The sequence below is a fragment of the Rhinolophus hipposideros genome, assembly GCF_964194185.1.
Source record: "Rhinolophus hipposideros genome assembly, chromosome: 24".
NCBI lineage: Eukaryota > Metazoa > Chordata > Mammalia > Chiroptera > Rhinolophidae > Rhinolophus > Rhinolophus hipposideros.
The window spans coordinates 14,070,638-14,096,440 of NC_138070.1; the positions used below are offsets into that span (position 1 = coordinate 14,070,638).

Here is a 25,803-nt window from a genome sequence, read left to right on the forward strand (position 1 = left end):
AGACCCAAAGCTAATATCATACATATTTATGAAACACCAATACTTGTTTCTTAAGCTTTGAAACAAGTAAAGGATATCTCCTATCACCACTCCTATTCGACTTTGTATTGGAGGTCCTAGCCAGGATAATAAGGCAAGAAAAATAAACAAAAGGCGTAACAGTTGGAAAGTAAAGAAATGAAAGTAAAGAAAGTAAAGAAGAAGTAAAACTCTATTCACAGACAACATGACTGTTTACAAACAGAATTCGAATGAATCTACAAAACTTCGAGAACTAATAAATGAATCTTTGCAAGATCTCAAGACTAAAGGTCAATATACAAACAACTGTATTTCTATATACTAGAAAAAGATTTTTAAATTCCATTTACAGTAGCATCAAAACACAAAATGCAAGGGAAAATAAGAGCCAAATGGGCAATTTACAGCTTAAAAGATATTAAAGATTATGATTTGTAATCTATGGACCTTATTTTTTTTTTTTAAAAGATTCAACATCGTTATCAGAGTAATGCCCATTAAAACCACAATGAGTTACCACTTCACACACATTAGGATGGTTATAACTAAAAAGTCAGATATAAGTATCAGTGAGGAGGTAGAAAAACTGGAAACTTCATTCACTGCTGGTGGGACTATGAAATGGTGCAGCCACTTTGGAGAACAGTGTGGCAATTCCTCAAAATATTAAACATGGAATTACCAGGAGCCAGCAATTCTATTCCTAGGTATATACCCAGGAGAAATGAAAACATATGCCTACACAAAAACTTGTGCGTAAATATTCATAGCAGCATTATATACAATAACCCCAAAGTAGAAACAACCCAAATGGCCATCAATTGATGAATCCATACAATGGAATATTATTTGGTAATAAATGGGAATGAAGTAGTGGTACATGCTACAACATGGAAGAACCTTGAAAACATTGTACTGAGTGAAAGAAGCTAGTCACCAAAGACTATATATTGTGATGCCATTTATATGAAATGTCCAGAACAGGCAAATCTATACAGACAGAAAGTAGATTAGTGGTTACCTAGGGCTGGGAGTGTGGGATGAGAAATAGAAAGTACTTGCTAATGGGTACAGATTTTTTTTTGGGTGGGGGGAGGTGATGAAAATATTCTAAAATCGATTGAGGTGATAGCTGCACAATTCTCTATTTTGTATCGTGTTGGATATTTTCCAAATAAAGATTTTATAACCTCAAAGCAAAAAAATGAAAAACAAAAAAACAAAAACCCAAAACAACAGCCCTAGAATCTGCTGTGTCCACCATCAGTATAGATGTGAACTTAGGACTCGAATTCCTGCCAATCCATGATGGGTCTGCTGCTCTAAGGATCAGATGACATGTTAGCTCTGACCAAAGGTGGGCAGTCAGTCCACTGAGTGTACGGAGCGCAGGCAATCCCAAACACCATGTACCACTGTTAGTCAATACTCTTTAGATGCTTCAGGAATCTTAAAACCTCGCCAGAAAATATCAAGTATTGGTATTGTATTTACCTGGTGTTCACAGTGTTTGCAGACCATATTACTAGTAAGTCTTCCATGGAAAGGATGCTGAGATTTCCAGTGATTGGACATGGGATGAAGTGCCCCTGGAACACAAAACACCTTGTGATATGCCACCCCCAGCCTGCCCTTTGACACCAACCTCAAAATTCACTCTCCTTTTTAGTATGGTAGCAAGTCCCTCCTTAGAAAAAAATTGAAAAGTAAATTGAAAGAACTTTTCGTATTGACTTCCCTCAAAAAGACAACCCATTCCCTTCACAGGAGAATTTATACAGGTCTTAAATGTGGTTTCTGTATAATGGGTACAGCCACATTTAATAAAGGAATTTGTGTTTAACAACATATTCAGAAACATGTTTAAAATGTTTGAGATGTTCAAAGAATACCATAAGTCAACATCCCATGAAGTGAAATAAACTTCTGAAATCATCAGAATAAGCAAGATATGAAAAACTTTAATTTTTAATTTTTATAGGATGGGGGTTACTGTAATAAACAGTGCAGTATGCTAGTAAGAAACACAGGCGTAGAGTCAGGCAACCCTGGGTTTGGTACTGGCTTTGCTTCTTATTAAGCTATATGACCTGGGAAGTCAGTCCACCTCTGGAAGTCACTTCACCTCAGTTTGTGGGAAATGGGGATAATTATTGTCCCATTATCTACAGTATCATCAGTTTCACAAAGCTGTTGTGAGGTTTAAATGACATATTACAGTGCCTGGAACACAGTATGGGAGAAAAGATAATTGCCTTATTACTACAAATATACAAAGGAATTGATGTGGGGTTTTTTTTGTTTTTAAGTTTAAATCTGAAGAAAACAATGATTTCCTTCTTAGGAGGACTGTGATCATTTGCAGTACAAGTTGGCTAAAGTGGAAATGCTGAGGACATGACAGTTTCAGCTTAAGTTCCTCACAAGATTACTCCAAGAAGGTAAAAAGAAAACCCTTGTGTGAAGTAGAAATAAGTCCGTTTGGAGGAAACCGAGCAGGGCTAGAGTATGAGGGAACAATTCAAGATGTTCACCAAGGGAACAATTTAAAGCTGTTTCCAAAACACAAGTTCCTTTGCAAGTACACGCAGTTCAAGCCAGACTGGATGTCACCCGAAAAAAAATTTTTAAACAAGCAAATTATTGTCATATCTAAAAAGTACCCATCTTATGTGTTACGGTTCAATGGAAAATGACTACCTCTTGTGCGGCAGGTTATTTGTTTGGGAGTTATTTCTGACTGCTGCTGTAGGGGAAAGAAAAGAAACAGACTGAAAAGCTACTGCCATCCTTGTATCACCCTCATCCCATTCCTAAATCTTACAAGTTTCTATGCTGACCTCACCACTAAAAATCAGCTTTTAACAAAGGTTTCTCAAAGTAGCCTCAACCATACTCCTTGGTTGGTTACTGTGCCTATTCCTTCATCAAATGCCATCAAAACACATTTCCTGTCTCCAGAATATTTTCCCCCTTTACTAATTAACGTTTATCAACTTTTATAATGTTCCAGGGAAATGAGGATTCATTTAGCATTGCCACGGCTCCTTGTTCCCCTGTATTAAATGGAGGGAAGACTATATTCTTTTGTCTCCAAGCCAACAACAAACTGCAGCAATGAATCATGTTAAAGGGCCTTCCCAATCACCAACTGCAAAGTTCCCAGTTTAAGACCCGCCTCCAGCCCCAGCCCCAGCCCACTGCTGATTTGTTTTCACTCTCCTGAGTTTAAAGCTGTATAAAGATGATACTTGTGGTCCCTACACCCATTAAATATGCACTAACTCATTCAATGTATCAGAAATATTAATGGTTTACCTCCAGGGAATGCACATCAAACAAATGTGCGACCCGGGGCTGACGGTCCCGCTCATCCTCCAATGACGAGGTAATGACATGGAATAATTCGTGAGCATCCTGTCAAAGGGCAGAGCATTCTTCAGAGAGGCCTGAGGCGGCCACAGCAGCAGCAGCACCATTCCCGCAGGGACCACCGGGCAGCCCTCCTCCAGCTGTGGGCTGTGGGCAGGATTTGTTTTCCACCGTCTTGGGACCCAGCTAGTTAAATGGACACAGTCCCGTCCTAGACCGTTTCACAATCAAGACCCACGACTGGGAGGCCCGAGGGGAGAGAGAAGGAAAGAAAGCTGGTGGGCTGCCTCCAGGCCAGCTTCTCTGAGCCTGTTTTAGCTTTATGGAGATGGCCCTGACCTCCACTCCGCCTGACGACTCCTTTTCTTTTTCTCATTGTGGGCGAATACCCGGAACATAGAATAGTCTGTAGTGCTAAGTACAGTCACACTGTTGTGCTACCGAAAGCACCACCCATCTTCAGAACGTTTTATCTTCCCAAACTGAAAGGCTGTATCCATGAAACACTAGCCCCTCACGTCCCCCTCCCTCCAGCCCCTGGCAACCGCCATGCCACTTTCTGTCTCTGAATCTGACTACTCTAGGTACCTTACACAAGGAATCATACAAATTTGTCCTTTTGCGACTGGCTTATTTCACTTAGCATAACGTCTTCAAGGTTCATCCATGCTGTAGCAGGCATCAGAATTTCCTTCATTTTTAAGGCTGAATAATACTCCATTGTCTGTACATGTATTCCATTGTGTACACACACACACACACACTCCACTCATTTGCTGATGGACAGACACTTGGATTACTTCCACCTTTTGGCTACTGCAAATACTGCTGTGAACATGAGTGTACAAATACCTGTTTGAGTCCCTGCTTTAGATTCTTTCGGGTTTATATTCACAAGTGGAATCGCTGTATCACATGGCAGGGGACTACTCTTTAAGAATGAACTCAAACGGCCCTCTCTCAAAAAGCCAAAGCGGCCCCTCTTCCAGGATGGGCAGGTCTCTCCTCCCCTGAACTCTGACGATGCTGACCCTCTAGGCTTCCGCTCTTAGTGTCCCTCCACAGTCACGAGTGTGATCTTCGAAAGGCAAATGACTCAACTCTTGCTTCCAACCTTCCAACGGCTCTCACTGCCAGAGTAAACCCCGCGCCCCCTTCTTAGCTAGCCTACCAAGCCTGATAGGAGCCAGAGCCTAGAAGTCTCCCTCCCTCACTATGCCCTACCCCTCTTTTTTGAAAATTGAGGTACCACTGGTTTATAACATTATGAGTTTCACGTGTAGAACATTATAATTCGCCATCTGTACAGGCTACAGCACGCTCACCACCAAGGTCTAGTGCCCAGGGCCTCTTTTGGCTAATGAATGCACCACCCTAATTCCCCTCTTGGGGGCTGTTTTCACGCACTCTTGCCTGAGGAGCTCTGCTCAGATCTTCACCGAGCTGCTTCCTTCTCAGCCTCCAGGTTTCCACCAAAATGGCATCTCCTCAAGGAGCCCCTCCCTCACCAACCCTCCCCAACTTACCCCCACCCCTAGTCAATTCAATAGCAGTCCTGTAGGCTCTCCCTCCAAAAAACACCCTAACTCCCTGAGGACTCTCCCTGTCTCCCCTGTCCCAGCCCCAGTCAAAGCCACGCCATCCCTGGCCTGGACATCTGCCTGGATAACTGTCTCCCAACTGCCCTCTCTGTTTCCATCTTGGCCCCTACAGTCCTTCCTGTACACAGCGAGCAGCGTGGTCCCATTCAAACGTACACCGGATCCCTGCTCGAAGCCTCTAGTGGCTCCCCAACCGCACACAGAGCAGAAGCCCAACTCCTGCCACGGCCTCCCAGGCCCTGACGTCTGGGACCCCCTCTCCTCCACTGCTCTCCTTGCCCTGGCCCCAGCTATGCTGGCCTTCTCGCTGTCCTCCAAACACTGCACACTTGTCGCTGTCTCAGGCTTTTCACCTGGCTGGTTTCTCTGGAACACCCTGTACCCAGACATTCATAGGCCTTACTTCTTTTTAGGCTTCCGGTCTCAGCCAAGACCTCAGGTCTTCCGAAGAGCTTTGCCCATCTAAAGTGGTCTCCCAATTGCTTTTGTCTGACCCCAGCTCCTAGGCCCCCACATTCATAGTTTGTCACGCCCTGTTTGTTTTACTATTATTAGCGCATCTTGAAGTTACCTGTTTCCTGTCTACAGCCTCACTTGCCTGTGAGCTCTGTGAGAGCAGGGACCCTGTCAGTCAAGTTTGCTGCTTCAACCCCAGGCCCTCAACAGGCCCTGCCCCAGGCAGGTATTCAATACGTATTGGTGGCATGTATAAATGAATCCCCTCCTAGGCTGTGAACAGCACTTAGCAAGAGAGTGATAGAGATTAAAAGAGAAATCAGGCAAGGATCTTGCTCTCAGAGACTCACAATCCAGCCACAGATGTAGCAGCCCAGCTATTACCTAGCAGCACAATGCTACAGCCCTGTTATGGCCAATGAGCCACAGGGGACAGAGAGGGAATCGGCTCTTCCTGGGAGGCTCAGGCAGCCTCAAAGACAGGCATCTGGACCAACCCTTGAAGCGATGAGCAGGGCTTCACCACGGAGAAAAATCCCAAGACAGGATGGAGTCGGATCCAAACGCTATTCTGTCACAGTCAGCTACCTGGCCTTGAGGAAGAAAATCGTATGGCAAAAGAGGCTGGAGCTGACGTGTGCACTTTAGCACCAGACTGGTTCGAATCCTGGCTCTGCCACTGAAAGAGCTATGTGACTTTGGGCAAATCACTTCACGTCTCTGGATCTCAGTGTGCTCATCTGCAAAACGAGCATAGTAACAGGAACTCCTTACAGGACTGCTGTGAGGGTGAAATCAGTAATTCCCACGAGGTAAGCCCTTAGCCCAATGCTTCTCCCATAGCTCTACCTGCAGACACTGAAAAGCGGTTGACAGTGGAAGCCTGTTGGCTGCTATTGGCTGATTAGATGAATGGTAATGAAGATGAGGCCCCAGGCAGTGGTCTGGATGCCTTCCAAGAGGACAGACACGCACTCGCCTCTCTTCCAGCCACACTAACGCACTACCTGGCTCAGAGACTGCTGTGAGCCGTAGATGCTTAGGGAGTAACTGGGCCTTAAGTGGGTCCTTGACAGAAGAGCAGGGCTTAGAAAACGCATCTGATGTCCTTGGTGACTGAATCTCAGTCACTCTCAGTTTAGAAAAATGAAAAACATTTTGGCTAAATCATTCCAGGTACAGCAGGATTTAAAAAGGATTTTCTAAATGGAAAAAACGTTTCAACACCCAATAGATAAATCGAGATGCAGAGTAAGAAAGTATAGGTATCATCAATGTCATGTTTTAAAAAAACGTATGCATGGCTTCAGATTAAAGGGGAAACAGAGATAATCTTTAAAAATGAGAGGCGCTAGAAAGCCTTCCCACCTCACTTTTTCAGAGCTTTGAAAAGCTTTGCCTTTCAGCCCCACCGTATTGGGAGCCCAAAGGCCATCTCCCATTGCTGTGGTCCAGTATCTGGATGGTGGAAGCAGAGGCAGCCAACACAAAACTGGACAAGGCCGTTCTGTGAATTCGGCTCGTGAGGACGCACCCGAACCCCATTGGACGCTACATTTCCTGTCCTTAGATCTTCACCCTCTCAGTCTTAGCCTCAGACCTGCCATTGGTAATAGCGGTCTGAGGAGAAGGAGGGAGGCCGGGACCAAAGAAGACGGGGAATCTGGCGTTGTGAAAAGGAGGTGGAAGATAGCCCTCGGGGTGCACAGGACACCTGCTCTCAGTCTGGGGCTACTTTAAGGCCGTCTATGAAGACATTTTTTTCTTCTTTTTTAAATGAGGGTGTGATCCGAAAAAGGGTCTCGCCTGACCCTCTGGGCCTCTAAGGTGAAGCCACCTGCCTCTCTCTAAAGGACTCAGGTGTCCCTGTCATCCAGTGAAATGCCACGTCATTCAAGAACTACAGATTTTTGTTCTTTGGAACCTGTGTTTATGCCCTATCCTGCTAATCTGCCTTCCATCCATCAGGTGAAACCGAGCTGTATTTGTCCTCTCATCATGAGAGCAGGACCAAAGCTCAGAATCTAGCCCAGAACATGAAGGCTGCCTAAAATGTCACAGGAATGTACACTCAGGCCAGGCAACTGCAAGGTCCATACTGGCATTTATTCTTCCCGCTGCAGCAATGCAGCTGTTCTGCAGCCATCATTGTAAGCTCAGACCCCAGCTCGTTAGGGGGAAGCATTCTCCACGTAAATCTATTGGGAATGTTTTGTTCACCTGTTCCTCAAATGAAGAGATCTGCCATCTGTACATTCGTAAGACGTCCAACAAGCAGCTGGCATCCAAGACCTCCTCATCAGTGATTTCTTGGCAGGACAAAGCTGGAAACAAAAAAGGTGACCCAATTATTAAACTCACCAGCGTTAACAACTAACCAGAACACCTGCACCACACAGCCTATCAAAGCTAATGAAGAATTTAAGAATTGTAAAATTCATCTTGGAACTATGGCTCTTTCACTATTCTTCTTTGTAACCTTACCCGATGCTTAGCATATTACTCGGCACTTTGTGTTTGTTGAATGAAAGTAATTTTTCATAAGGCCACAGCATTTAAATGAAATAATTGATTTTCAGTGATTTGAATTATCATCATCAATACAAATTTATTGCTGCAGGCTTCTTATTGAATAAAATGATTGAAACTCACAACTCTCAGGGGTGAGAGGACCCTTAAGCACTCATCTAGTCTAACCCTACATGCAGTGCTTAACTCCTCTCCCCGGGGCTCTCTCCTGGGGCCATAAGGCCTTCACTTGTACATCTGTCTGCATGAGGTTCTGATTATCATGGCAAAACATCAAGGTACATGTGGCAGCCTGAATGGGTCTGGTGAATGGTTTACTTTTCAATCATAAGTAGAATCAAGCCTAATAAACAAAAATAAACAAAAGTTTGATGGGCTTATGAATTTATAATTACATCTAGAGCAGGATTGGTAAACATTTTAGGCTTCACAGATCACTGCAGCAACTCTGCCATGCTAACACAAAAGCAGCCATAGATAATACTAAACAAATGGGCATGGCTGCGTTTCAATAAAACTTTATTTAAAAAACAGGTAGTGGGCCAGATTTGGCCCATGGGCCAGAGTTTGCTGATTCCTGATCTTGACCATCCCCCATCTCATTGTATGTTACACTGGACCAGAGTATGAGAGACAAAAAATATAGGGGCTTGTCATCTTAGCACAGTTTATGGCCATTCCAATGCCCCAAGTAAACTAAGCGAGGCTGTTTCTTCTCTTTGATTTGCAGTCAGTGAACTTGAAGGATTCCTTTGAATACTTTAGGCTCTGACCCTGAAGGTTCTGAATACTGCCACCCACAACCTGTCTGAACATGGTCGGTGACTTTGTGAGTGGTGGTGACCTGTGGAGAAGTAGCAGCCCTGGCAGCCAGTGCTGAGAAGGCCTGAGGCTTGTCTTATCAGGCAAATATCACCTGAGGTCTGACCTTTACCCTCCAGAACAAAGGGAGCACAAAAGGAAAGAAACTATACCTTCCCTCTTCCTCCTATATCCATCAAGCCACCCTGTTAGCTTTTTCCTTCCCAAGGAAAATTTTAATGTCCCTCTTAGCCCAATTTTGCCTAAAATGCTGTGAGGCAATTTGGCAATGTCTACTAATTTTCATATCCTATAATGCAGCAATTTCACTTTCTTAGGATCTACCGTAGGGAAATACTGTGTTTCCCCGAAAATAAGACCTAGCCGGACAATCAGCTCTAATGCATCTTTTGGAGCAAAAACTAATATAAGACCCGGTATATTATATTATATATTATATTATATTATAGTAAAATAAGACCGGATCTTACTTTAATGTCCGGATAGGTCTTAAATTTGGGGAAACACGGTATGTGCATACGTCCAAGCCGGACACCTACAGCTTGTTTATCATAACAAGGCACTGGAAGCAAAAGGCTAAATAAACTGGGGTGTCTCAACTGTAAAAGTGAATGAGGTTTGCAAATCACATATCGGATAAGGGATTGATATCCAGAATATATAAAGAACTCCTGAAACCCAACAGCAACAAAAATACAGACAATTCAAAAATAAACAAAAGGACTTGAATAGAAACTTCTCGAAAAAAGAAAAAAGACATACAAATGGCTAATAAACACATGAAAAGATGGTGAACATTACTTTTCATTAGGGAAATGCAAATCAAAACCAAAGATATCACTTCACACCCATTAGGACAGCTATTAGCAAAAAGACAGACAATAACAAGTGCTGGTGAGAATGCGGAGAATTGGAACGCTTTGTGTACTGCTGGTGGGAATGTAAGATGGCACAGGCACTATGGAAAACAGTATGGTGGTTCCTTATAAAATTAGACAGAACTACCATTTGATCCAGCAAGTCTACTTCAGGGCATACACCCGAAACAATGAAATGCAGGGACTTGAAGAGAAATGTGTACAGCAATGTTTAAAGCAGCATTGTTCACAATAGCCCAAACACAATAGCCCAAAACCCAAACGTCTACTGATTTATGAATGGATAAACAAAATGTGGCATATCTATACACACAATCGAATATTATTCATATTCAGCCTTAAAAAGGAAAGAAATTCTTTTTTTTTTTTTTTTTTTTTGTTGAGAGCCCACTGGCCCATGTGGGAATCGAACCAGCAGCCTTCGGAGTTAGGAGCACGGAGCTCTAACCACCTGCGCCACCGGGCCGGCCCCAAAAAAAGGAAAGAAATTCTGACACATGCTACAAGGTGGATGAACCTGGAAGACATTATGCTAAGTGAAATAAGCCAGACACAAGAGGACAAATATTGCATGATTACACATAAATTAGGTACATAGTCAAATTCATAGAGACAGACAGAATAGTGGTTACAGCAGTCTAGGGGTAACAGAGAATGGGGAGTTGTTTAATGGATACAGAGTTTCGATATGGGATGATGTAAAAGTTCTGGAGATGAAGAGTGATTATTATGGTTGCAGAACAAAGTGAATGTACTTATTGGTACAGAATTATATACTTAAAAATGGTTAAGATGGTAAATTTTATGTTATGGATGATTTAGCAATTTTTTTTAAATGGGCAAAGGATATGAGCAAGCCATTCACAGAACACAACATCTATAAGGCCAATAAACTCACAAAAAGATAGAAAAATGAAAGAGGTAGAGCTAACATGTACTGAAATGGACATTTCTCTAGGGCATATTATGTTACTTGGTTACGAAAAAACATAAACAATACGTAATTCCTGTGGGTACTGAGAAAACGGTCTGGAAGGATATCCTTACACCTTACTTTGGGGGAGGAAGGAGAGAAACAGGATTGCGGTAGTAGTGATAAAGCAGTTTTTAGCCTTATCTATAATGCATTCATTTTTTACAAGGAGAATTTATTTGTGAACTACTTGTATAACTAAAATTATTTCTAAAAGTCAAAATAGAAGACACTGAAAGCAGACACAGAGAAGGGAGCGTATATTCTAGGTGCAGCGGACCACGGGAGGCTCTGCTTCCCAGCATTGGGTCATACGTGGGCAAAGGGGAGATGGGAGTGCTGAGATCATGATCAGGACAACTCTTTTTTTTTTTTTAACTTTTATTTATTTTAAGTGTATTTTTCCAGGACCCATCAGCTCCAAGTCAAGCAGTTGTCTCAATCTAGTTGTGGAGGGCGCAGCTCACACTGGCCCATGTGGGGATCGAACCAGCAACCCTGGCATCACACTCTAACCAACTGTTAACTGGCTGCCCCATGGGCAGGACAACTCCTGAACCTGAGTCATAACACCTATGTGGACACTTCAGCTTCTCACAAGTCTTTGGAATGGTGTTTTTCTTAGAACAGAGGAGTAGAAGAAATGCTTTTCCAACTGCCTCTTGACAGACCTGCAGAACTTGCTTCATAAAGATTTCTGTGTCAAGCTGAGATCACATGGGAAAATACCTCAGTGAAGCAATATTTAGCTGAGTGTTTTAGATCCAATTATTTTTTCTGACTGTGAGAATAATATATGCTTACTGTTGGGAGTTTTAGAAATATAGTTGTGTGGGGGTTTTTTTGTCTTTTTTAAAAAAATGTTTTCAAACCAGCAACTGCACAATACCAAAATGGCCATGGCTAACATTTTGGTCTTTTTCTGTCCAGTCTAGCTGTAGAAGTTTTTGCTTCACTGAAGTCAATTATATCATACTTTGTATCCTGCTCTTTTAAACTTAATATAATAGGCTATACCCTCTCCCAAATTAAAAAAAAAAAAAACTTCACAAAGATGTACTGTTCCATTGATTGCTTAATCATTCTACTGTTGGACAGCCACATTCTTTTCTTTCTTTTCCCTCATTATAACTAGGTATTGGAGACCTTTGTGCCTATAACAGCATTTCCCAAACTGCATTCTCTGGAATGTCCTCAGGATGGTAACAGATGCTATGCGGGGGGGATAAACCATTTCTATAGTCAAAATAGTGGTTTAAAAATGAAGTTAGATCAGTGACTTCTTAAAATTCCATGTATATTGTGACTCTCCAAGCTCAGGGCCAGTATCCAGCCATTCCCAAACTGGTTTGCTCTTAGAACTTCAGGCCAGTGTAAATCACAGTCTCCATTTCTAACTAGTTCTGTTAAGACAGACTCCCAGACAAGGCCTTACTAGGTCAAACGGCACTGAACATTTGGCAAGCTATTACTGTGTACTTGCAAAGCCCTTTCCTGAAAGGATGCCCTAAGTGACACCCACACTAATGTGTGCCAACATGTCACCCAACAGCTGGTCATGACCATCGAACTGTTTTTCAATCTTTGCTGACAGGCAAAAACATGGTGCCTCATGATTATTTTATTTATCTTTCTTTGATGATGGTCAAGTTGAATATTTGAGTATTTGTTAGATACTTTGTGTTTATCGAAATACAATTTGTAGTATTTCTCTTGCAAATTACCTTACTTTCTAGGCTAAGATACTTTTATTAAAAAAAAAAAGTTAATGTTTTTGAAACCAGAGTATTCTTATAATCAAAATGGTTATGTCACACTGGATTTTCTTTTTTCCCTAAAAAGCTGTAACTAAACTGACAATTTTTAAAACAGATGGTTATATCTTTGACTTTCAAAAACTAGCTGGTTGTATCTATTGGGCTCTTAGTGTTTTTTTTTTTTTCATAATCCGTATATGATGTTTTTCTAAACAGAGGCTATTAACCCTTTGCCTGCCATCTGGGCAGCTACTTGGAAAATGCACACAATCCCCTTTAAATTCCCAGCTAGATACCTTTCAGAAGGTGCAACAGTGTTAAGGATAAATACTGGTGTGGGGGGGGCTCCTTCTGATCCCGGGTATACTGGGTGGTGAACTCTTCCAGCCACTTGATGAAAGCTGGGCAGGCAGACAACCCTTGCAGCAGGGAGTTCAGGAAGCAGGTATTCCCCAAGTTGACAAGGCCAGGCACAAGCCCTAAAGAGGGGGGTGGGAAATGACAGAGCAGCACATTATATTGGACCGACGCTTTTTTTCTCTCCCATTAGCGAGTTTCTGCATCGGGGCCTTGCATTTGAAATCCCGACGTGAGAAAGTCCTTATCCAGAGATCCAGGGGCCGGGCATTTGTCCATGCTGAGGCCCAGTCCTACTACTGCTCCTTTAGGACACTGTAGGGACAGAAGGACAGGTCCCCGTCCTGTGTAACTTTTGAAACCTACCACGATGTCTGGCACAGTTTGGTTTACACTGAATGTACAAAAAAACACTTAATAACGTCTCTTTCTTTCTCCCTCATTCAATTCCCTCTCTCCCTCTCTCTCTCTCTCTCTCTCTCTCCCCTTTAAGAAGAAAGCATTGTTTCTCAAAACAGAAGAAAACAATTATTCTGTTGTTGCTTTCCAGGACAATGATTTTGTTCTTACCATCAGTGGGAAAGACTCCACTGTGGCAACTCTGCTCAGTCTTTCTGCAGAGATCAAGAAAATACTTCCCTCTTCTGCTGAAATTTTTTAAAAACGTTTTATTATGAAAGTTCTCAAACATGTACAAAATAAGAGCGGATGTATAATAAACTCTAATTATAACCACCCCCAGATTTAACAATGGTCAATATTTTGCTACATCTATTACCCACATCCCCCCCTTTTTTTGTTAACTTTTTTATCAATATAAGTAGAGCAACATTTACAAAAGGGGGTATTTTTAAAAATCAGAAATAGATTTGGGGGTTAATGAAGAAACTAACTTGAAACATTTACTAGTGACTATCAGCTAGTCAGTGAAACCACAAATGCATCAAACAACTGGTTGATTGTACTAGTGAAAAACACAATTGCCATATTAATGAGAACATAGACAATTAAGCTACTTGAAATTATTCATTACAAAGAATGTCACAAATTCAAGACTTTAAGGGAGGTGAATATTTTTACAACAGGGTATAAAATAATGAGTCATTAAAATTAACTTCTGCTTAAAAGAAAGTACTGTTCAAAAACTGAAGCTACATGAGAACCAAAAATGCCTCCCCTTTTTGTATTGTTTTTGGATAATAATGGTTCAGGTCAAGTCTACCGACCATGATGCAATGGACTCATTCTTACCTTTTCTACGCTTCTTTCTTTCTGTAATGGGACCCCAAATAACATATATTCCTGCTGCAAGAGCAGCAGCAATTCCACCTATAACACCCCAGTTCTTCATGACTTTACATCTAAAAAAGAAAATAAGTTTACTATCTTCCATGATCACAAACACAGTATGTACATAGAGAGATATAAGTACATAGAAATAACATTTCATCAAAATAACCCACTGGCCTGCCAAATACCTACCTTTCAAGTTAAAGTAGTATATAGTAACATACATAGGATTATGTCTTGAAAATCAGCACATTTAGACATCACGATTTAAAATTGAAGGGCACAACCTTCCAAAAGTCCCATCTCACTCAGACAAGCCAGGCTTTTCCTTCTACTCTGCCTCTCGCTTCGCCTCCACACTGGCTGCCACCCCAGTCATACTCTTACCTCAGGATCTTTGCACTGCTGTTCCCTCGGCCTGGTATGCTCTTCCCCCAGATCGCTGCTTGGCTCACTCCTCACCTCCCCTTCACTTCTAATTAACCTTTAGAACCTGCACTCCTGGTCCCTTTTACGGGCTTCTACGTACTTTTTGTTTTTACCATAGCACTTACCACCTTCTAATGTAACATTCATTATTCACTAGTTGATTGTCTGTCTCTTTCAACTGGAATGCAAAGTCTCCAAGGACAGGGATCTTTGTTTATCTTACTCACTGACATATCCCAAGGGTCTACATCATGCCTGGCACATTGTAGGTACTCAATAATATTTATGGAACGACTGGATACTGGGGAAAACATACAGAAATAAATTTATCTTTCAGATTATTAAATGAGGAGGGGACACATAATGGTATACGAAGATCTAAGTATTTGTGAAATTAAAGAGTCTTAATTTTAGGCTTGACTTGAACACTGAAGTTACTCTTTTACTGCAAAGGAAGAAATTGCACCAGCAATTTAAAACACGGTTTTATACAAAGTTGCATATGTCCACTGACTAAAGCAAACCATATGTTAGATATGTATGTATATACACGTGTATGTAATATGTTCATATCCCAATATTTAGATCATGTGACTATTGTTTTGATCTCAGCTCAGTCAACATTAACTCGTAGAGTCACTGGTAATACAAGTGACTCTATCTTACCACTACCACCGGTTTCCTAGTCTCGTAACTGATATGATGCTAACTGAATTTCAAATAAATCTTTGTTCTCCCAAGACAGAGCCAGTAGCGCAGAGCACTTGGTTAAGAAAGTGGAATCACATTAACCTGGTTCAATCTTGGCTTTGCTATTCTCTAGGACATCATTTCACCCTCTAAGCCTCAGCTTTCTCATGTGTACAATGGGGACAATCATGAGACCTACCTCGTAGGGTTGTTGTGAGGATTAAATAAGTGCTAATGCACAGGGTGGTATACAGTAAGAGCTCTGCAAATGCTAGCGGCTATGATGATTAAGTATTATAATCTCTGTTTCATTCATGAAAGTTTTTCTTGAAATTTCTTAATGCATCGTTGTGCTGACTTTTACACAATAGGTGTATTCACAAAAGTGCCTGGAAAGGTTAAAAAGGGCCAACACCGAAAGGCTAGAGCAGTTTACATATGCTCTTAAATCCCCTAATCAAACACTAATATTTCTACTGCAGGCACTGTGATCAGCTCAGCTCATCCTCAAAACAATCCCACACAGGTAGGTTCCTTTATCATCTCCATTTTTATACGGGAGAAAACTAAAAGATGCAGCCAACTTGGTCAAAGTGGGTGAGGCAGCGTGGATCTGAACTTTTACGCCCGTCTGACTACCAAGTCTGTGCTTATAAACACACAGCTTACAAGGGAAACTGAAGAACAGAGTGTCAAAGGGGTGGGAGAGAGGGCTTGCCCACATCCTTAGCAGGGCATGCACAAAAACACCCCAAGGGCGAGTGGTGATTGTGGAAATGCCATTTCTCTGCATAATGACAACATGAGGAGAGTAGTGCAGCCTGGGAGTAAAAAGATCTCGCTTCTCCCTCCCCACAGCTCGGCTATCAGGTCGGCTGTAGGAGCATAAGCGAGGCCATCTCAAGGCCCTCTACCCATCTACAGAATGGGGGCACAGGACGGGATAGCCACCGACAGCTTCCAGGCCTGGGATAATACGTTCTTTATTTTTTTGTTTAATTTTTATTATTTATTTATTTGTGGGAAGGGGAACAGGACTTTTTCATTGGGGAACAGTGTGTACTTCCAGGATTTTGTTTCCAAGTCAAGTTGTCCTTTCAGTCTTAGCTGTGGAGGGTGCAGCCCAGCTCCAGGTCCAGTTGCCCGTTGCTAGTTGCAGGGGGCAGAGCCCCCCATCCCTTGCAGGACTCAAGGAATTGAACTGACAACCTTGTGGGTGAGAGCCCACTGGCCCATTGGGAACCGGCAGCCTTCGGAGTCAGGAGCACGGAGCTCCAACCGCCGGAGCCACCGGGCCGGCCTGGATAATAATAAGCCCTCTAGACCTACTCCAGTTCCAAAGGAAGGCAGCCGTCCGGAACAACAGGTCTCAGTCATTTAGGGACAGTAACGGAGATGCAGTGCTCAGCTCTGAAGCCCGAGGCCCAGGGGAGGGTAGAGAAGAGGAGGGAAACAGGGGCCTTGACAGGACAGGGGACAACACTGTGGGGGGGGGCCTTAGCAGGTGAAGGGGTCCTGCCTGGTTTAACCCCTGCGGGATCATAAGTCCCTAATCAGGGTGGGGATGCAGACGGAACGGGGATCCCTGACCTAACTGCGGCCCGGGGCTGGCGGAAACAGGGCGACGGACAACGCCGGAGGGGAGGGAGGGCGCCAGCAAGGCCCCGGCCCCTTCCAGGGCTGAGGACCGCGCAGGACGGGCAAGCCCGACAGGGCGGGGGCGCCTGGCCGGCGGGGACCGCACGGGACCGGGGCGCCCTGCGGGCGCTGGGGTCCTGGGAAGCCCGCGGAGCCCAGAGGCCGGCGGGGCAGGGGCAGCACTCGGGGCCGCGACGAGCCCGAGGCTGCCTGGACGTTTGGGGACAATGTCAGGCCTGCAGGAGGCCCTGGCGGGCGGGCGCTAGCAGGACGGGGGGGCAGGCAGGCTGGCTCTGCCAGAGACCTGCAAGCCCCCCAGGCCCGTCGTCCCTCCGGCCTCCGGGGCTGGGCCGCCAGCCCTGGCAACGCACGAGCCCCCCGCACGTTTACTCCGGCCCTGGGGACCCCGACCAGGGCGTGACAAGGCCACCCGAGGCCCAGGCTGGGGACCCTGCTCCGGGCCTCTCCGGCCGCCCCGCCCCCGAGAGCTCACCTGACCGCCGCCCCGGTCCGCAGGAAACGCTGGAGGGCTCTGTCGGCCGCGCTCCCCGCCGCCTGGGCCCGGGAGCTCAGCATGGCGGCCCCGCGGGAGGCCCGCCGCCGCCGCCACCCACGCCGCTACCGCGGCGGACTGACACAAGTCGCCTAATGCTCCCGAGGCCGCGGAACCCGCGGTTAAAGAACCGGCAACTCGGGGGAAGGTAAGCCGAAGGACGGGCTCCCGGGAGGACCGGAAGCAGCCGTCGTCGGAGTGGAAAAGCCGATGGACCATAGTCTTGTCCCCCCTCCCCCGCCCTCCGCTTAGCAATGGGGTCAAGGAATTCCTGCGGCTCCGGGGCCTCTTTGGTTTCAGGGTTTGCCAGGGCTCTATTCTTAAATACAGACACCCCACTTCCGGGAAGGACCAGGTCATTTTTATTTTTTGGTACGAAGAGGGCGCCCCTGCTCCAGAGGGATCAGGCCTCGGACAGCATCAGTTAGTGTCAGAGTGCAAATAGGTTGCGGAGGAACGGCCTTTCATGAGCGTGTGGTCCATCTCTGACGGCATCAGTAGTAAAACGCAGGGCTTTCACAACAGCCAGCAAACGTATTGCCGACTTAGGTGCCTTGCCAGGCACGTCACGTGCATTATTCATTCACAATCCTCACCCCAACCCTAACATGACCCACATTTTACATCCCAGGGAACCAAAGAGGTTTAAATTCGTTATAGGTCTTTTGACACATCTCGTAATTGGTGGAACCAAGATTGGCGCCCAAGCCTGTGTGTCTCCAGAACAGGGCTGTTCAATGGAAAGATAACGAAGACCACATTTTAAATTTTCTAGTAGCCACATTAAAATAAAAACGACGGATGAAATCAGTTTTGACGGTATCCTTTGCTTGACCCAATATGTCCAAAATGTTGTCATTTCTATGTAAACATCAATGAGATCTTTTAGATTATTTTTATTTTTTGGTATTTATTAAGTACATTTCATTTGGACCAGCCATTTTTCATGTACTCAATAGCCCCATGTGGTCAGAGCCACATTGGACAGCACAACATATAAGGCATTAAAGCCAGAGAGAATTTGCCCTCCCTATTCATCGCGTTCCCCAACTGCACAGCAAATAGTTGCAACTATTTTAACACAGAAATCAATGTCGTAACGCAGTGGTTCTCAAAGGTCTTGGTCAAAGGACCTGTTGGTATGCTAAAAAAAAATTATGGAGAGCTTTTGTTTATGGGGGTTATATCGAATTATACGATTAGACATTAAAATTAAGAAATAACTTTTGGGTAATTTCAATTTGAAGTATAATTTGCGCCGTAAAATTCACCTAGTTTTAGTGTATAGTTCTGTGAATTTTGGCAAATGCATAGTCATGTCACCATTACCACAATCAAGATATAGAATCATCACCCACCCCTAAAAAATTACCCGGTCCCTTTGTAGTCAACTCCTCCACCCAATCCCAGGCCCGGGAAACCACTTGTCAAGACTGGGGGGCAAAATTTAAACCCAAGAATACCAAAGCATACATTCCAATAGAAATCAGAGCCATGACCTCATCACATGTTGTGCAGCCTCTGGAAAATTCCAGGGTTCACCCATAAGTGAATGAGAGTGGGAAAGGCAAATAATGTCTCAGTGTTATTATGAAAATAGCTTTGACCTCAATAACCCCCTGAAGGGGTCCCCAAGAAGGGGTCCTGAAACTACACTTTGAGAACTACTTCTTTAACCTCTTGAGTGAATACCCTGCCATCCCACCCACAAATCTACTTAGAACTCTACATTCCAGACTATTTTAAATAATTGGCACTTACAGAGTATCCATAGCTAATCAATGCACAAAGTATTTTTGAGCATTTTGCATGGCTTATCTTAATTTAATTCTTGCAACGACTACATGAGAAATACCAATACTTCACATTTCATGAAGTTAACAATGTCTCCTGCAGCCTGGCTCTTACTGCTCCTTTAACCAGTAGGGATGTGGCTGTCCTGGAATAATAGATGTTTTTATAAATAAGGATATATTACTAATTTATGATAATGCCACAACCAGGAACCATCAGGGCCTGCTCTAACATCCACTAGGCAGATCAAGGCTTTTTGGCACTGTAGGCGATCACAGGGTCACTACTCAGAGCCTTAGAGATCTTTCGGCTGCTGGGTTTATTCTGTGAGTAAATCATTAATTCAGGACCCTCAACTGCTGGGTATTAAAAACATGAAGTGGCATTTTTCCAACTGCTGTCACGTATACTAAGTCAGACCTCCCCCTTTCAGACCATGGAGCAGGTCCCTTAATAATGCAATTTTGCATCAACTTTCAGAGACCCATCTCATTTCAGTATATAAATTAGTGTCCTCTTTCAAACTCAAATGTGATTTAAAAGTCTTCTTCCTGTCTCCAGAGGAGAGAGTGGCCTAGAGAAAGAGGAGAAGTATAGCTCTGGATACCTTCTCCACTCCCTCTTCCAGCTCTCCTGGGTCTCAGAAGAAAGACCTCAGAAATAGTGGTCACATTGCCACACAAAATCACAAGAAAGACCTAAAACCCAATTGGGTATCTTTTAAATATTTTAAAAAGTTATTGTTTTCCTGTATTTTTCTCCAGATAGGTAAGAATCCCAATAGTAGGGGATTTGGAGAGCTTCTAAATTAAGAAATGCATCCACATCCAACTCCATGGGGACAGAAACTTCTGCACACTCAGGACCCTTCCAGACCTTACCGTATGTATCTCTTCAACTTGTTCATCTGCATCCTTTAGTAAACTGGTAGTAACTGTGTTTCCCTGAGTTCTGTGAGCAACTCTAGCAAATTAATCAAACCTGAGGAGAAAGTCATGGGAACCTCCAATTTGTATCCAAATCAGACAGAAGTTGTGAGTAATCTGGGGACCTGCTACTTGCAATTAGCATCTGAGGTGGAGTGGGAGCAGTCTTGTGGAACTGAACCCTTGACCTCTTGGATCTGACACTATCTTATGATAGATAGAGTCAGAGTTAACTTAAATTGTAGGACACCCAACAGGTGTCACAGAGAGTTGCTTGGTGTTGGGGAAATACCCCACCCATCTGGTGTCAGAAGTGTTGTGAGCGTGGTATTAGTGTGAAAGTAAAAGAGAAACACAGGTGGAGAACTGAGTTTTTCCCTACTCAGGAAAACTAGTATAAAGAACTAAAAAATGAGAACAATGTCTCACCAAATAGAGGATATTAATAAAGGGATAGAAATCATAAAAAGAAACCAAATAGAAACTCTGGAGTTGAAAAGAATAACTGAAATTAAAAAATTACTCGAGGGACTTGACAGCAGACTTGAGCTGGAAGAAGAAAGAATCAATCAACTTGAACATAGATCAATTGAGATTATCCATTTCAGGAACAGAAACAAAAAGGAATGTAGAAAGTGAACAGAGCCTTAGGGATTTGTGGGACAACACACACATAATGGGAATCCCAGAAGAGAGGAGAAAGAAAGGGGAAGAAAAAATATTTGAAAAAAATAATGGCTAAGAACTTTCAAAAATTTCATGGGAAATGTCAAATAATCTACACATCCAAGAAACTCAGAGAACTCCAAGGAAAATAAATTCAAAGAGAGCCACACCTAGACACATCATAATAAACAATCAAAAGACAAAGAGAACTGTGAAATTAGAAAGAGAGGTGACTCTCACACAAAAGGAATCTCAATAAGATTAACAGCTGGTTTCTCATCAGAAACTGTAGGGGTAGAAGGAAGTAGTATAACATAAAGTTCTTGAAAGAAACTGTCAACCAAGAATTCTATATCTAGCAAAACTATACTTCAAAAATGAATGAGAAATTAAGACACTCCCAAATAAGGGAACACAGATTTCTCATTTGCAGACTTGCACTACAAGAAATACTGAAGGGAATCCTTCAGTCTAAAATGAAAGGACGCTAGACAGTAATTCAAACTCACATGAAGAAATAAAGAGCATCAGTAAAGAAAGATGTCTATATAGGTCAATGTAAAAGATGGAAAAATGCGTTTTTGGTTTGTAACTCCTTTTTGTCTTCTACCTGATTTTAAAGACAACTGCATAAAGCAATAATAATAAATCTATGTTGATGGGCACACAATGCACAAAGATGTAATCTGTGACAATTACAGTGTAAAAGGGGAGGAGAAATGAAGATAAATAAGATCAAAGTTTTTGTATACTCTTGAAATTAAGTTGGTATTAATCCAAATTAGGTCATTATAAATTAAGATGCTAATGGTAATGTCCCAGGCAACCACTAAGAAAATAACTAAAAAATATATAGAAAATAAATGACAAAGGAATTAAAATCGTACACAAAAATATATATTTAACACGAAAGAATAATGGAAGAATTGAGGAACAAAATAAACATAAGACATTGAAAATAAATAGTACAATGGCCATGTGAATTCTACATGAGCTATGATTACATTACATTTAAATGTATTAAACTCTCCAATTAAAAGCCAGAGATTAGCAGAATGGATAAAACATGATCCAACTATACATATATGCTGTCTACAAGAGCCTCATTTTAGATACAAATACAAATCGGTTGAAAGTAAAAAGATGGAAAAAGTTTTGCCAGGCAAACAGTAATCAAAAGAGAGCTGGAGTGACTATCAGACTAAATAGACTTTATGACAAAAATTATTACTAGAGACAAAAAAGGACATAATGATAAAAGGGTCAATCCATCAAAAAGATATGACAATTATAAGCATGCATGCACTTAAAAACAGAGCGCCAAAATACAGAAAGAAAAATAAGACAGAATTGAAGGGAGAAATAGACAATTTAGGAATAATAGTTGGAGACTTCAATACCCCACTTTCAATATTGAATAAAACAACCAGACTGCAGATCAGCAAAGAAAGGGACTTTAGTGACACTATAAATCAACTAGATCTAACAGATATCTATGGAACAATCCCCCCAATAAAAGCAGAAATCACTTTCTTCTTAAGTGCATATGGAATATTCTCCAGGATAGACCATATTTGGGGCCATAAAACAAGTTACGATAAATTTAGAAAGGTTAAAATCATATCAAGTATGTTCTCTGACCGCAATGGAATGAAATTAGAAATTAATAACAGAAGGAAATTTAGGGGAATCCATAAATAAGTGGAAATTACACAACACATTTCTAAATAATTAATGGGTCAATGACAAATAAACAAGGAAAATTGGAAAATATTTTGAATAAATGAAAATGCAAACTTATAATACTGTGGAAAGAAGACCATCATTTCTTCAATGACTACTCAGACATCTTGAACTACTTCTGCCTGATAACCTCTTCCCTGGGTCTCAACAGTTTACTGGCTACTGATTCACTGCACCCTCTTGTCTATTTTACATCCATCCAGAAACACAATGTCTAAGGGAATCACAGTTTTATTGGGAGAGTTTCAGAGTTTGTCTTTCAAGCCAGCTGCACAGATGTTTTCTCTGCCCTCTTCAGCCCTCTCCAATCATACCGTAGATTAGACATCTTGTATTTCATGGCAGAATGGTACATGTGACCAACAGACTCTAAAGTTACATGCCTTGATATTTTTTGACAAGGGCTTCACCTCCTAGCCAAACTTCCCCTTTCTGCTGGCTCCTGTGGCAAAGTTAGGAGATACTTACACCACCCATGTCAATGCCAGGAACCTGCGAGTGACTTCAGGTGAAGGTGCCATCCCACCCACAGGGCTTGCAGAGCAGAGATCTACCACCAAAGTTTTGTTTTTCCCTTTCAGTTTTTTAGCCAACGTCAGTTCTCAAAAAAAAAAAAAAAAAAAAAAAATTAGACAAATCTCTTTATGAATTAAATCCACAGCTTCCTTTTTTTCAAATTAAGGACCATTTTCATAACTAGTAAAATATGGTCTTCATAAAAATAGGGGTTTAGAAAACAGTTGATTGGAAAACTAGTTATACATAACTTATGCTTTTCATATTCAGTATTTCAGGCTAAAGGGTAGCATGTCAGCCTCTATTCCAGTCTCTATTTTTAAAATGTTTTAAATATTCACTTCTGTTTTAAGAATCTGAGGAGGGAAATCATGATGCATTACTTTGATGTGAAATAAAACCCATCTGGCTTTTGGCATGCCCCCATTTCCCAGGCAGATGGATAATGTGGTTAGCTGGAGGCAACTGCCTTTATAATATTTCTGTCTGCCCAAGGATGTCTCAAGGATCAGAGGTATAAACAAATATGTGCCATATTTTTCTTGGCTGATAATCTCATCCTGATATAACTTTAAAACAGGGAAATCAGCAGGATCAGTATCACCTGGGACCCTGTGAGAAATGCAAACTGTCAGACTTCACCCCAGACCTGCTGCATTAGAAACTCTGGGGTGGAGCCCAGCCATCTGTGTGCTAATAAGACCTCTGGGGAAGGCTGACCCACACTCAAAGGTGAAAACCACTGCTTTAGAAAAATAGAACCATATTTCTAAGAAAGAGGAGAAAACATTACATATTAATTAATACCTTACATATTAATTAATTGTCTAAGATTTTCTTCAACGCCTATTTTGTAAGTACTGTTCTCCCAGTTTTCAGGCGGTGCACCTCAAAAGCCTCCAGAGAGCAGGCAGTGAATATAAATGTGCAAAGCTTGCTACAGCCTGACTACAGCCTGGGCAGTGTGGGATACACTGTTTCAAGGCCCCAGTCACTAGTGGCCAGAGAGAAAGGCAGACCCAGTGAAGGAATACTGCCTCCCCTTTTCCCAAGAAGGTAATAACCCTATTATGTAAAATCTCTCTATCTAAATGTTGGAACATCTGGAAACCAATTTAAAAAGTAATTAGTTTTTGAAAGGAACAGCTTTAATGACATATAATTCACATACCATACAATTCACCATTTTTAAGTGTACAAATCGGTGTTTTTTAGTATATTCACAGGGTTGTGCAACTGGTCACCACATCTAATTTTGGAACACTTTTGTCCCCCTTAAAAGAAATCTCACATGCATTCGCAGTCACTCCCCATTCTCCGCTCCCCATCTCACTTCTAGGCAACCACAAATCTATTTTCTGTTTCTATAGATTTGCCTATTCTGGAGATCTCATATAAATGGAAATTATATAATATGAGGTCAGACAATTAAGATCACGAACTCGTTGCAACGATGTTACTAACCTTTTTTGATATCAGAGGGATTATTCATTATGGATTTGTACCAACTGGACAAACAGCTAACCAAGTTTACTATTAGGAAGTGCTGAAAAGGCTGCATGAAAAAGTTAGACGACCTGAACTTTTCACCAACCATTCATGGCTCTTGCATCACGACAATGCACCAGCTCACACTGCACTGTCTGTGAGGGAGTTTTAGCCAGTAAACAATTAACTGTATTGGAACACCCTCCCTACTCACCTGATCTGGCCCTCAATGACTTCTTTTTTTTTAAAAAGATTTATTGGGGAATATTGGGGAACAGTGTGTTTCTCCAGGGCCCATCAGCTCCAAGTTGTTGTCCTTCAATCTAGTTGTGGAGGGCGCAGCTCAGCTCCAAGTCGAGTTGCCATTTTCAATGTTTAGTTGTAGGGGGCACAGCCCACCACCCCATGTAGGAATTGAACCAGCAACCTTGTTGTTGAGAGCTCGCGCTCTAACCAGCTGAGCCATCCGGCCGCCCCTCCAGAAGCTCAGCGGCAGCTCGTTGTCTTCAATCTAGTTGTGGAGGGTGCAGCTCACTGGCCCATGTGGGAATCGAACTGGCAATCCTGTTGTTCAGAGCTCATGCTCTAACCAACTGAGCCATCCTGCCTCCTCGACTTCTTTCTTTACCCAAAAATAAAGAAAATATTGAAAGGAAGACATTTTGATGACATTCAGGACATCAAGGTTAATACAACAACAGCTCTGATGGCCATTCCAGAAAAATAGTTCTAAAATTGCTTTGAAGGGTGGACTAGGCACTGACATCGGTGCATAGCTTCCCAAGGGGAGTGCTTCGAAGGTGACCATAGTGATAATTCAGCAATGAGCTATGTAGCACTTTTTCTAGGATGAGTTCACAAACTTCATTGTCAGACCTCGTATGTGGCCTTCTGGGTCTGGATTGTGTCACTTAGCATAAGTTTCCAAGATTCATTCATGTGATAGCATGAAGCAGTACTTCATTTCTTTTTATAGCTGAATAATATTCCAATGTTTGGGTGTACCATATTTTATTTACCCATTCATCAGTTGATGGACATTTGGGTTGTTTCCACTTCTTGCTGTTATGAATAGTGATGCTATGAACATTTGTGTACAAGTTTGGTGTGCACTATGTTTTCATTTCTATTAGGTATATACCTAGGAGTGGTATTGCTGGGCCACGTGATAACTCTGTGTTTAAATTTTTGAGGAACCACCAAACTATTTTCCACAGTGGCTGCACCATTTTACATTCCCACAGCAGTGTAAGAGGGAAAGGTCCGCATCTTCACCAACACTTGTTTATTGTCTGCATGAAGTG

At 42.5% G+C, this 25,803-nt stretch overlaps 1 protein-coding gene across 2 annotated transcripts in view; it reads right to left on the reverse strand.

Moving 5' to 3' along the window:
- The window catches only part of USP30 (ubiquitin specific peptidase 30), a 29,162-nt gene extending 11,468 nt beyond the window's left edge, over positions 1-17,694 (reverse strand). The window contains exons 1-7 of one of the 2 annotated variants that reach the window (XM_081037303.1): positions 17,307-17,694; positions 14,018-14,127; positions 12,706-12,888; positions 7,671-7,774; positions 3,340-3,438; positions 2,722-2,767; positions 1,516-1,610 (exon numbers count right to left, since the gene is read on the reverse strand). In XM_081037303.1, the coding sequence (XP_080893429.1) occupies positions 1,516-1,610; positions 2,722-2,767; positions 3,340-3,438; positions 7,671-7,774; positions 12,706-12,888; positions 14,018-14,127; positions 17,307-17,389 (720 nt within the window). In that variant the 5' untranslated portion in view covers positions 17,390-17,694. The remainder of the gene's footprint in view (positions 1-1,515; positions 1,611-2,721; positions 2,768-3,339; positions 3,439-7,670; positions 7,775-12,705; positions 12,889-14,017; positions 14,128-17,306) is intronic. The other variant, XM_081037304.1, reaches the window with a different exon arrangement.
- Positions 17,695-25,803: the final 8,109 nt, after the last annotated feature.